At 46.7% G+C, this 13,326-nt stretch overlaps 1 protein-coding gene across 10 annotated transcripts in view; it reads right to left on the bottom strand.

The window, feature by feature from the left end:
* Positions 1–7,546, bottom strand: part of TRABD2B (TraB domain containing 2B) — a 286,108-nt gene extending 278,562 nt beyond the window's left edge. For all 10 annotated transcript variants that reach the window (XR_013954405.1, XR_013954406.1, XM_080602716.1 and 7 more), the window contains exons 1-2: positions 4,006–7,546; positions 2,991–3,551 (exon numbers count right to left, since the gene is read on the bottom strand). Coding sequence is in view for 8 of the 10 variants with exons in the window: in XM_080602716.1 (XP_080458842.1) it covers positions 2,991–3,551; positions 4,006–4,113 (669 nt within the window). In the remaining 2 variants the exon portion in view is untranslated. The remainder of the gene's footprint in view (positions 1–2,990; positions 3,552–4,005) is intronic.
* Between the last annotated feature and the right edge of the window lie 5,780 nt (positions 7,547–13,326).

Genomic DNA, 13,326 nt, shown 5'->3' with positions numbered 1-13,326 from the left:
GTCTTGCCTTCAGTGAAAACAAAGGAGCTGTGAAATTTCAACCTGGCCTAAATCTGATCTGAATTCCCTTGTTGTCAGGCTCCCATCCCGGCCCTTAGCTGTGCCTTAGAAGCCCTGCCACCAGCTATATAAGACCTAGGGCCAACACATAGATTTTATGTCACCAGCGGCTGCCAGAGCCACAGGAGAAGCAAGGATGCTCCGAGAGCTGTGCAGCCAGGCGGTGGGAAGGCAGAGCAAAGGCAGTGGGTCTGGGAAAGCTGCACAAAACACTGACCAGAAATTCCAGGGCGAACATGGTCTCAAACTACAAAGTTTTTGAGCTTACAATAAGAGAAACAAAACAATGCACTGTGCTCTTACCTGCAAGAGCTAGCTCTCCAGGAAGCAGCCAATTATATGAGCCACCTTGATCTTTTCATCCGGCTAAGACAATCAACATTTCAAAGTGACGCACAGAACGTTTCAAAGATCGTTCTTGGTCAAAAATGCAAGTGTATCCGCTTTCTTTCAGAGCAGATCAAAACCAAGTACCACACCGGGACCACTCCTAGATTTCCTCCTCCTCACGGTATCAGATTAACAGATTTGGTGCATGTAGTCAGATTAAATATTTGCAGTAGCACAAAGCTGCCTTTGAGGGGAAGTAAAAAAAGCCTTTTTCTTTTTTAATTTGCTAAGGGCAAAAATACTGGACTTTGGGGACAGAGGGAACAAAAGCATTGACATGATTCAGCAAGGCACAGTTTGAAAACCTGAACTCCAAATGCTGGAATTACATGCAGTATTCCTGTAACAGTAATGCTGAAAACAGGTAAAAACCGCTGATGCCCTTAGCAGATTCGGGACTGTAATTTATCACAGATGTTCTCATCAAACTGCAAACACCCCACAAGACAAAAGCTGCTCAATTTCTGATTTCCATTTTAGTGTGGTTTAATTATGTGTTGCTTAAGGAAGGCTCTAAGACTTGGAATTAAGAGGTGAAACCTAGCAATAGTAATCCACTCCACTAAATTAGCACAGAAATACACCAAGCAGTAGGACTGCCAGACGGTGTGATAACATTACAAATTACTATTGTTAAACAACTAGCCAGGTGTCAGGATGCATGAAATCTAGAGGAAGCAAGAAAATAAATATCTGGTTTGTTTTATTTAATTTTGTCTCATGTTGTTCTGGTGGACTCGTTCCCAGAAAAACCTTCAATCTAGGAAAAATCCTCCTGTATGCTGATGTGTATAAGTAGTAATATCAATTCTCTGAAATAATTAAAATGTATTTTTTAATCAACTCAAACTTTCTGCAGAAATGATTGTCCTTTAATTGCCTATGGCGGTAACACTGCTCTTTTTTAGTTTACTATTGCAGCAAAATGAAGGGGAAATTTTTGCTTCTATTTAGAGTGTAGTGACTGAGCGAAAACCAGACTCAGGGTAAGAGCAGCAGTGAGTTTTGTGCTCTGTCCCTTTTCCTGTCTCTCTCACTCCTTCTCTCTCTCTCTCTAAAAAGAAAAAGAATGTAATATGATTCATATTTAAAAGGCTTCCAAGAGGTACGTCTTTAACCAAGTGCTTGTACATGCCCGATTCTAACTTCCATGTTTGACCTAATACAACCAAATGCTACTAGAGGTCTGCAATGGTTAATTATTTTTACCTCACCTTAAAGAAGCGGTTCAATAGCAAGGACAGGCACTTAAGCATTTTGAAAACAAGAAGGAAAAATGAATTCCATGTTTTGCCTGTATCTTAACTAATGAAAATGTCTAGGGGGCTTTTTTAATTTTTATTATTTTTGTTGAAAAACAACCCCTCACGAAGAAAAAAAAAGTGTATGCGACCAGTCTTCTCCTGTGAAGTCTGAATGCAGTTAGTCTTCTAGCAGAGGACATCAGATGAACCAACTCTTAGTGAAAGCTAGACTTTTTGCTCTTAAGACAGCTCCCACTAGACTTCAGGGGAGAAAGGTCTGAAGGCACTCCAAGGACATTTTAATCACACCAAAGATCAATCGTTTAATTCTTACTCACACATCACCAAGAATTTTTTTGCTCAAACTAGGACAGTAAGATACAGCTGGAAATAACTGATCTAAAATTAACGCCGAAAAGAAGGTTAAAAATGAAATATCGTAGCAGTAACTGATACCGTCTTAAATTTCCCCTGGATTATTTGTTTTCTTCCACACACACATTCATTTCCTGAATTTCTAGTAAATCTGATTTCACATAAACAGTTTCACAAAGCAAAGTCAATAGCTGTGACTGTGTTCCTGATTAATCCACTGAAATGAAATAGACCTCATGCCTTAGTATTTGGTTATTTAAAGCTAAATCCACTGAAAGAATTCTGGAGTTCAGTTACACCAATAACTTTTTTTCTTAATCTACATCCTTTTCTTTTTTCTGAACTTTACCTGTTATAAAATGAAAAAAAAAAAAGCCATGCAGATTACACACTTAATTTCCCCCAGACCATGAGGACAACTCGAGTCAGTTTGTTTTGACCCAGAGTAACTACTAAAAGATGACCAACAGTTTGCACATACTTAAATCTATTTGAACAATGCTGAATTTCTTTTTTCATTGTTCATGCTTTATCCCCTTCGTGACAAGTACCACAGAGCTGCTTTATTTAAAAACAAACAAACAAAAAAGCACTTTTTACCCAGCTCCAGAAACTGACCAGAGGCGTCCCTCACAAGTGACAAGCCAGCAGACACACACATTCACACCCTGGACATTTGCCTCTCAAATAAATAATACACGTGATAAACTCATAGTGCTCACTGTGCACATCACAGTTTTTTTTTCACACAGCATGGACCAGTGTGATGGCACAGACAGACAAATGCAAAGGCCGCTGAAGCCTTCGAGCATCCCACCCCACTGCAACAGGCTTCAATTTCGCTCTGGTAAACTGACAAAAATTTGAGGAGAATGGCTCCCAGCTCCTGGGATAAGCCACGAGGCCCAGAAGCCTCCTTACCTGGGAGAAGTTGAGCCCGTTCAGCGGGTGACACTGCTCCTCCACCCTCTCCACCGCACCCGTCGTCTTCTTCATCCTCTCGGCCTCCTGGGCGAGGTAGAGATCGAGCACCGGCACCCCTCTGGAGCGGATGTCGGTCTCCGTCAAGGAGTTCACCATGAGCATCACCCAGACGGGCCTCTTGCGCTCCCAGTTGCCGGCGATGGCGTTGAAGAGGTAGTCGGCGTAGAGCCCTTTGCCCCGCTGGTCCGGGGTCATCCAGTGGGGCAGCATCAGCTTGATGTAGTCCAGGTGGCGCTTGAGGCGGCGGTAGAGCTCGCGGGGCAGCACGTCCTGCAGGTTCTCCCCGTGGGGCAGCATCTGGCAGCTGGCCAGCCCCGAGATGGTGTAGGGGTCGGTGAGGTCCAGCTCAAAGTAGACGCTGGAGCTGGCGTGGAAGGCGGCCTTGGAGTTGTCGGGGATGAAGTCCCAAACCCGCGTGTAGGGCACGTGGATGGTGCCGAAGAGATATGCGGGGGGGTCGCGGCGGATGGTCCAGAGGAAGGAGTTGAGCTCTCCTTGCTGGCGGGAGGAAAGCAGGGGACGGTCAGTGCCGGTGGCAGCCACCCACGGGCAAGCCACCCACGGGTAGCCCGTGGGGACGGAGCAGTGCGTAGGGGGGTGCACCTCCCTACACAACCCACAGCACAGCTCCCAGCAAGCAGAGAACCACGGCGAGCAGACAACCACGAGCAGCACGGAGCGGCCCCGCCGGACCCCCGCGGGGACCCTTGGGTGCCGCAGGCAGCGGCGTGGCGACAACGAGGGTGTCCCCCCGTCTCCCCTCTCCCTCCCCCGGCCGCTGCCGCGCTCCTGTGCCGGGGGGACCCGGGGGGCAGCGCCACACCTGCGGGGCCACGCGTGTCCCCCCCCGGCCCCGCTCGCCCCCCGCTCCGCGCCCCCCTCGCCCTCCCGGCGGCGGCTCCCCCCGCGCATCCCCCGGCGGCCCGGCCCGGCCCGGCTCGGCCCGGCTCACCGAGCGGGGCAGGTCGCACTGCCCCGTGTCCATCTGCTCCCGCCGGGCCGCGGCGTCGGGCAGGAACCCCCCGAAGACGAAGCAGATCAGCGTCAGGTTGAGTTGCATCCCGCTTCCTCTCGCTCTCCTCTCTCTCCTTTCCCAGATGAGCCTTTTTGGATTTCTAGGATCTTTTTTTTTTTTTTTTTTTTTCCCTCCCCCTCCTCCTGCTCTTCCCCCTTTTTTTTTTTTTTGGCTTTTTTTTTTTTTTTTATTCAAACAAACTTTGCCAGTCCCATCTGCATCTGACAAGTGCAGGGGGAAGGACTGGCCGCCCCCTCCCTCCCATGCTCTCCCCCCTCCCGCCCTCTCCCACCCCCACCCGCGCTGGCTCCGGGCTTGTCAGAGCCGCTGGATGCTCGGGGCAGGACGCTTCTCATCGCCAGCCTCCGCCATGCTTTGATTTTGCAGACCGGAGAAGCTCCCTTCCCTCCCCGCCGCTTCGGGAGGAGGTTGGAAGGGGGGGGAGGGGGGGGGAGAAATAGCTCAAAAAAAAAAAAAAATTTTTTTTTTTTTTTTTTTTAAATTTCGGCGGCGAAGAAGAGACGCTCCCGCGGCGCCCCGGGACCGGCGGGCGCTGCTCGGCGGGGCGGCGGCGCACACCGCGCCGGGGAGGCCAAGCTCGGGCTCCGCAGGAAAGTTTCGCGCAGCCGCCCCGGCCCGCCCGCGCCTCCCGCTGCCGCCGCGGCCGGGACGGGAACGGGGACGGGGACGGGGCCGCCGCCAGGGGGAGATCGCGCCCCAGCGCAGCGGCGGCAGGGACCGGGCTGAGGGCGGCGACCTGCCCTCCGCCGCCCCTGGGCTGCGGCGGCACCTGCGTGGCGCTGAGCTCACCTCAGAGCCCGAGGGCGGCATTTGGGGGAGTTCGGACGCTGCCGCCCCGCAAAATGTCCCCAAAGGGCTCAAACAGGGGGACCGGATCCTGAGAGCCGCTGTGGCCCTGCTCGGCGCTGAGGGGTTGGGGTGCCTGTTCCTCAGGGGCGCTGCCCTCCCCAGGGACCTCTCACGGCAGGGGCAGCAAAGCCTGGAGGAGGGTCGTGGTGGAGGGCAGGTCAAGAACGTGGGCACCACACGGAGCCAGCCTCGGCCATCTTCACTGCCATCGCCACCCTGGGCATCCGCTGTCTCCTCAGTACCTCAGGAGGGCTGAAGAAAACCTCTCTGAAGGGTGTTTGGGTGGTTAGACATAAAATCATAGAATCATTAAGGTTGGAAAAGACCTGCAAGATATCTGGTCCAACCATCCCTCTATCACCAATGTCACCCACTAAACCGTGTCCCTAAGCACCACGTCCAACCTTTCCTTGAACACCCCCAGGCGCGGTGACTCCACCACCTCCCTGGGCAACCCATTCCAATGCCTGACTGCTCTTTCTGAGAAAAAAATTCTCCAAATCTCCAACCTAAACCTCCCCTGGTGCAACTTGAGGCCATTTGCTCTAGTGCTATCACTGGTTATCTGCCCTGCTTCCAGTCACAACTCAGGAGAAAGTGCCCTCCTCCTGGCTGATCCTTGCTGACGGGGTCACATCCAGGACCACTGAGCCTGGAACTTTCTTTGGAGATCACTGCCACAGGCGCTCGAGTCCGTCAGCTGCACCTTGAGCCTCCTCCCGAATGCCCGTCTCTGTTAAAGCTGTGTGGATTTCTGAGGCGAGGACAGGCTAATGATGGCTGGCGGCCACCGCCTGCAGGAGCTGCCTCAGCGTCCTCTCAGGGCGCTGCACGCTTCAGGGATGGGATCCCGGCCTGTCCACCACCTCCAGGCCTAAAACCTTCCCCAAACTGGGAAGTTCCTTGCTGTATTGAGAAGAATCGAAGCCACCAGGTTTCCTTGATGAAAAATATTAATTGCTGGTACAAGGCAGGGCCCTTGCTGTGGCAAAACTCAGGGCAAAGTCGAGAGGGATTCTGCCAAGGCCTGTCTGGCTGAGCCATGGCTTCCTGAACAGTGTGAGAGGCACACCGAGGGCTGGGGCTGCCCATAAACAGCCACAGCCACAGGCAAGCATGGGGAGAGGCTTTCACAGCATCATGTGTGCATTGTCACAACTCTGCTCTTGGGCTCCAGAAGCTCAGGAGCACTCTCCTAACCACTGCGTCGGCACCAGTCAGCACAGTGGAAATATGGATACGCATCTGCTTCTCCCTCTGCCTCCTCACTGCGGCATGGGGTCCAGCGAGGCCATCTTGTCAGCAGCAAGCTCGCACCTGCCCCACTCACCCTGGGGCCTCTGGGCCCCCCAGTTTGTCTCCCTTGTGCTGCTGGCGTGACGACTCAGGACAGGCAGGGCAGGGCCCAGATGCACATGCCCACGCCATGACTCTCTCTCTGGTGGCCCCACCTTTCTCCCAAACGTGCCTCAGCGCTCGCCTCCAGCCCACCCAGGGACATGCAGGGTGCTGGGTGGTCACTGCACGTGCCCAAGCCCCCGGCTCAGATGATCTCTGGATGAATCCGCGTCCCAGCAGGTGTGGTGCCACAAGGGCTAAAAGTCCAGTCACAACACAGTACGCAGTTTTTCCCTAGAAAGCTGCCACAAGCCTGTTAAAAGCTATAAGCTTGATGCTGTCATGATACTATAGCACGGGGGGCTGCTACACTTGTTCACAGCAGCTTCCCATGGGACACGGGTGCATTTGCCTGTCTGAGTGGCCATGACTTGGTCGTCCCCTTTCGGGATCCTTCCCAAACCTTTTCCAAAGCAGTGGAACAGCAGAGGGGCCTCATCAGAAATCTGGCAGGAACACTTCCAGTGACGTGACCCAACATCTCACACGCTGGAGAAGACGCCCAAGAGGTCTGTAAGACGATGCAAGGCCCTGTTCAGTCGTGGGTGCCGCGTTGTGAGGTAGGGCGATTACCCTCATCAATGACATACATATCAAAGCACCCAGGGCAAGAATAAACAAACATCTTTGGCACTGTGCTCATCTTCCTTTAGCCAAAAGGCAGGTGTGGGGGGGTATAGCAAGTTTTCCAGCCATTTCCCTGAACTCAGCCCTGATGTTGCAAGAACTGCCTAGCAGTGAAAACACAGCCTCGCCTTGATTTATGCTGCTTGTGGGTAAGATGACTAAGAAGAAGAAGGGGAAAAAAAAAAGAAGAAAAAAAAAAAAGAACAGGCACAGAAATCCCAGTGGGAGCGCGATGTGGGTGTGTACCGATTTGGTGGGACAGTCAGGTTGGGGAAACTCCAGCCAGAGCTTCAAGCATTAGGAAGTAGAGACCACAAACCACATGATATGTATCACAATGTTCAACCAAAGATTCAAAAGCATGCCACAAGCTTTTATGAAGATAACACTTTGGTAACAGCAAGGGAAATTAATTCTTTTGTGTAATTGTTACATTTTTTTTCTCCTTCAGATGAGTTCCATATGTCCTCGTGATTTTTTTTTCCTTTAAACACAGCAGTTTAGAACGAATCTTAAGTAACGTTTAGCCTGCTTCTAAAGTAAATATTTACAAAAACATTAAATAATGGTTCTGATCTTTGGAAAATGGATATTGCTGTCTACCTGCTACTGTTTTGTTCCTATATGGAGTAAGGGAGAAGCTTTGTAATAAACCCCAAGGCTGTAAAAGCAGTATAACAATGTGATTAGCAGTAATCAGATGGGAAATACTGACTATTAAAAACTGTGAAGAGATAAGAGGGATAAACTGCAAAGGGAAGGTTACGTTATTTTGTTTTTATAAACTTCAAGAAATCTAATGGGGGAATAAGCTTTTAATCTTACAAAAGCAGTATTGTTTTTTTGGAAGCATAATAGCGTTGGCTGATTTTTATGTCATGTATCATCTTCAAAGAGCTTTCCTAAATAAATATTAATCATTTCACCAGCCACTTATAGGCAACCACTTCAGGGGTGCGGTGAGGCAGCAAATTAACAAGTAAGTTGTACTGAGACAGGAAGTGAGGACAGCCAGATTCAATAACGAGCCAGTGTGGGTACAAAAAATATTTGTGGAGGCTTTAACAATATCTTTAATCACTGAGAGCAAAACCCCATAGTAGATTTCTTTGTTAATGAGAAACTGGCATTGGAACTTGTAATTACAGTGAGTTTCCAACAGGTAAAGATCATTAGATCTTGGAGGGAACAGCTTGTGAAGGATCGGTATTTGCATGCAGGGAGGTGTAGCACTTTTACCAGAACATGCTCCTTACAGGGCTAGCTACCCTTTTGTCTCTTCCTCTCCTCTGACCTTCCTACCAGGGAATATTTCATACCGTTGGCCTATGCCATACCTGTATTTCTCTGTCTCTTCCATGCTGAACTTTCTTTTGAAGGATTTCAAAGCACAGTCTCTGTATTTCTGAGTCCTTTCCTTTAACAAGGGACAATGGCTGACCCACAGGCTCTCCCAAAAGCTGTCCTACACCAAAACTGCAAGTCAGAACCCAGCTTTTCCTTTGTCCTTTTTCCATGAATGACGCTGAAGGTGTCTTCTGCTCCCACCAGAGATGGCAAATGAGAATCCCTCTTCTTGTATGCTGCAGTTCATAGAATAATTTATGTCGTAAAGGATGTCGTGAGCTCTCTGGCTCTCACTCAGAGCAGGGTTAACTGCAATGTCAGATCAGGTTGCTGAGATCCAAGTAAGAATCCTGATTAGATTTCTCTGCTGCCCTATGCACAGGTGGCATTATACGTAGCTGTCCTGGACTCAGAAAGTAACAAGCCTAAAGCAGTTGCACTGCTAGCTATCATGTCACGACCCGTTATTTGCCATGACACCTGTGCTGTGATGTGTCTAGCAAATACAGATTTTCCCACTGAAGATTGATTTTGATGGTAGCAGTTGTATTTGTGTATAACATCATTGTTCAGTCGTGCAATTCATGATTCAAAACATGCAGTTGCTAGAGGAACAGCGCTCTACTTATTAAGGCTGTCACACCGAAACTGCTCAATTATCACAACTGTTTTAACATGTTTTACATCTTTTTTTTTCCCTGTATATTGCAACCAATATGATGTAGTCATTGTACTCAGCCTTATATTTCCGTGCCTGTTTGTCCTCATGTGTCCAATTCAGCGTCTTTTGTCTCAGCGTCCCAGAAACAACCAACCTAGTTCTTGAAGAAAATCCCCTCTCAATCCTAACATCCTCCCTTCTAAGGACTAGGTATGAATTTTGCAACCCTACTAGCATTAATGGCTTGTATTACATTTTGCGAAGTCTCACCTTGTGCTGTGGCCTCTGCAATGACAGACCACATCCTGCCTGAGACTAGGCGTGTAAATATGCTGAAGAAAACCTTTTGCAGTGTTAGATTCTGGTATGCATTCTCCTCTGTATAAAGTTTAGTCTGAATTTGTGTATGTATATAATATTACATGCGCACACACCTAGGAAGGTATATGAAACTGTGTGTGTGTGTTTCTATATACCAGTGAGCTTACGTGCACACATATATACACACCTACGCTTGCACAAAACGATGGTGTAGGTGAGTGTTATTAACACTCCAGTAAATGCTTTTCAGCTTTTTTTCCCCTATTCTCCCAAAGATATTCTGGATTTGAGCATGTAGAGGCAGAATACACCTGCCCTTTAGTGCTATTCTTCTACTACAAGCATGGTGGATCCTGGCTGTTGGAGACCTTTCGTCTGCACCTTAAGCCCTGGCATTACTGCTCCATTCCTCAAACATGTTAAGTCAGAGAGATGGTGAAAGAAAGGTCTGAAAGCAACTCATCTACCCATGCAGGAGTAAGCTCCCTGCTGCACAGCAAAAGCTGTATTTCTTTTCTGTAGCACAACAGATTTTTTTTTCCTTGAGGCCTAGTAAGCAAAGAGTTTTCTTCCTGTTCAGCATACTTCAGTGTGCAGTTCCAGAAGCTCCACTTAATTTCATAAACAGTTCAAATCGCTTCATTTTTGTAGAATGATTGGGAATTCAGCTGCTCCAGAGTCCTTTAAAGGTTCCACTCTTTATAGTCCTTCACTTTGTTTTCTTTTCCTGGTTTCTAGATTGCCATTGCTTTCTACAACCTTGATATAATTTTATGTTTGTTAGTGTTTATTAGTGAGAAGTCTGAGTTTCATAAGTGGGATGAGTCTTTATTATAAAACAGATAAACCAGCCTTCCAAGACAGCATTTCTGAAGGAGGAGTCTATGTATGACTGTCATTCTTCTAACCCAGAGCAGAATATTCCAAGGAAATCCAATTAACTCGATGCATGTGTCTGAAATAGCTGGTTTACCCATGGCATTCCTGTTCCAGGATCATTGAGCATGCATAGTGGGCATGCAAATATTCTGGTGATTTGGTTTAAAAACCGCTTTTTGTTTTTTCTTTTGGAGCTGGTGAAACACATCTCATATTTGTTGCCTGTGTATGGGCCTGCTCCTTATTAAAGTCATGGTCCTTTTTTTCCAGTAACCACTTCAGTGCTGTGAATCAACATAACTGGTTCAGAAAAACACCATCTGTCGATTGGATAAACAAAAGTCTCGTTAGCTGGAAGTTTAATAGATCACAAAGTCTCACCAAGTCCATTTTTATGTTAATAAATTCCACCATGGAATATTTTCTGATGTCACATGGCAAAATTGCCCTAAATAAATAGCAGCTGAAGCATTTTCCATTATTTATCTTAGTGTTTTGTGAGCTTAACAATACAAACCGTCCAGGATCTCAACTTCCCTAATCTCAAAGTGCCATATGGGTCCGTGTGCTTGGTTTCATGAATCTTAGACAAGTTGGTTTAGAAGGGAACTCATCTAGCCTGACTAAAATTAGGTCAGAGGGACAGCTATCATCCCAAGCAGATCCCTGTCTCACCTAGGAGTGAGGGCTATGGCTAGAGCTCAGTGATAGCCATTGAGCTCATTTCAGGAACCCTGTGCCCACATCTTTCTGATACAATTCCCATATATATATACACATGGGAAATATTATTATAAATGCATAAAATATAGTATGTATCATAATACAATATATAACAGTGCATATAACTATATACTATATATAATAATATATAATTATATATATTGATATTTCCTGTGGTGGAGATTTAATGCATCAGCAATTATAGCTCAGGTCGTTTCTTCATGTCCTGTCCCCATTTTCCTGAGCAGAAGACTGGGCCTGTGGCCAGGTTCTAGGAAAGTTGTTCAGGTAATGGCCATTTTCCCTTCCTGAGCTGTGGAGTTCCTCAGAGATGGTCTACTATTTCCCCATGAAGGTGACTGGACTCCAGCTGCCAAGTTTCACTAAGAAGCTTTCATGTCTTCAAAGGAGGGTCATTCAGACTCCCTGCTGTTTCAAATCAAGAACAGTTAATGCTTCCAAGAGTATATTGGAGTCCAAGATCAATCCTGAGTGGTCAAGACCGTACCTGTTTATAAGATAACATAGAAAGGAGCAATCCTGCCTTGCTGCCTCTTGCACGGGCACCAGATGTCTTTTTGGACCAGGTCATCTTCATACTGTTTTTTAATTCTGGTCCAGAACAAAGTGTACTTTTGCTCCTCTGGACCTTTACGCAAATACTTGATGAGACCTTCACATTATCCTAAGCCTACTAAAAATGGTGAATAACACATTTGCCTAAGAAGTTAAAGAAGGATAGTGAGATCACTAGACTAAGGAGGAGAAAGATTCTGCTTTAGGCAGAACTCCTGGGAGAGGTGAGAGTCCCCAAGGCTTTGCCAGCACTGTAGTTTGCCAGCACTGCAGCAGTGCATTTGCAGGGTCAGCATGGGAATGGTATTCTCTCCAGGGTAAATCACAGCCTGTGGCAATGTTTCCTGATAAATGGGCTACTGGAGCCACCACAGCCAGTATGCATTAACTTCTGTGTACCTAGTCATCTAGAACATCTGCTGCAGGAGAAATTTGGCTGCCTCCCTTATGATGAAAGCTGGTGGTGGTTGTTAGAAGGCAATCCTACCCCTCTCCATGCGGTCTCCCTTCTCCTCTCCCACAGGAGCTTTTTCAATACCTGTATTTTTCTTGTAACACTGCCAGTTCTCTATCCAAATCAACAACCGTGGTTTTGCACTATCTTTGTGAAGCTTCAGGTGAGGAGCAGGACATGTATGTGTTGTACACCCACACACATAGAGTGGCAAAATTTCCTTACTTGATTCTTTCTGCCATCTGGAAACAGCTTCTGCTGGTTTGAGTAAAACATGTAAATGCACTTAATCACGAGAAAGAAGCTTTAACATTTCAGATCATAGTAATCTTCCCCTTTCCTTCCTCCTGCATAACTCAAAGTGGCTTATATATTTGAGATCCAGCTGTGCTTGCTTGAATCTGTGATACTCAGACTGTACTTTGAAGCTACTTCTGCCCTGAAATCACACTGTGTATATCCATTACAAGCTGTAGGGAAGAATTAATCAAATAAAACCTGATGCTATGCTATGCTAAAGCATATCACAACTTACCTCTCTCTTCTTACATATCTTCTGAATATTGCAGAACTGTAACACTCTTTTTTTTTTTTTTTGTTTCTTTGAAGCAAGTTTACAATAGCCCCAGTAATCCCTTTGCACTTGAGAAAAAGTAAACCTTTCCCACTTCTGCAAGTCCCTAAAAAGTCTAAAAGGGCTTCTCTACTAAGCTCTGTCCTTATGAGTATCAAATGTTAGCTGTGAGCTGGAGGACTGTTTGTGGCTGGGTCACCTTTTATCCGTGTGCCAATAGGGTACCAATATCAGTTTATCTCAGATGGTATGATTTTCAGTGTTTCGTTTTTTTTTTTTCAGAACCTTTTCAGCAGACAAAGAGACAATACTGACTTTGTTTTGAAAGGGTGTTTACAGTGTATTGTTGCTCCCAATTTGTGCTACTCACTTTCAGTCTGCCTGTGTGAGGAGTTAGGTTAGTATCTGTGATGTTTGCACTGGTCATCTGGAGAGCACCAAGAAAACAGGGGAAAAAAAGAACAGATTAAGAAAAATATCAGAAGCTGTCAAGAAGAATGAGCTATCCCCACTTTTTCAGGAAATAGCCTTGCTTTCCTGTAGAAGTAGATCTTGCAGGCAATGTAAAAACTGAGCTGTGCTTTCTGGGCACATCCTTTCATTGAATCTCTACCTATAAATGCCTCGCCCTGGTACATAGCCCTGTGGTGATAGCTATTTTGTAAACATGAAACAAAAGGACTGGTTATGTGCACATTTTTGTCAAAAGTTGAGAAATATAGCTACAATAAACCCAAAAGTTTTCAGGGTGAAATAAAAAAAGAGACTTTCTTTTCAGAAGCAAGAAGTTATGACTGAATCTCACTAGGATAATGTTCATTGGGATCA

Source organism: Anser brachyrhynchus (genome assembly GCF_964034855.1).
Source record: "Anser brachyrhynchus genome assembly, chromosome: 8".
Taxonomy (NCBI): domain Eukaryota; kingdom Metazoa; phylum Chordata; class Aves; order Anseriformes; family Anatidae; genus Anser; species Anser brachyrhynchus.
Note: the sequence above shows the minus strand (reverse complement) of the source record. Positions and strands in the feature narration are given on the sequence as shown.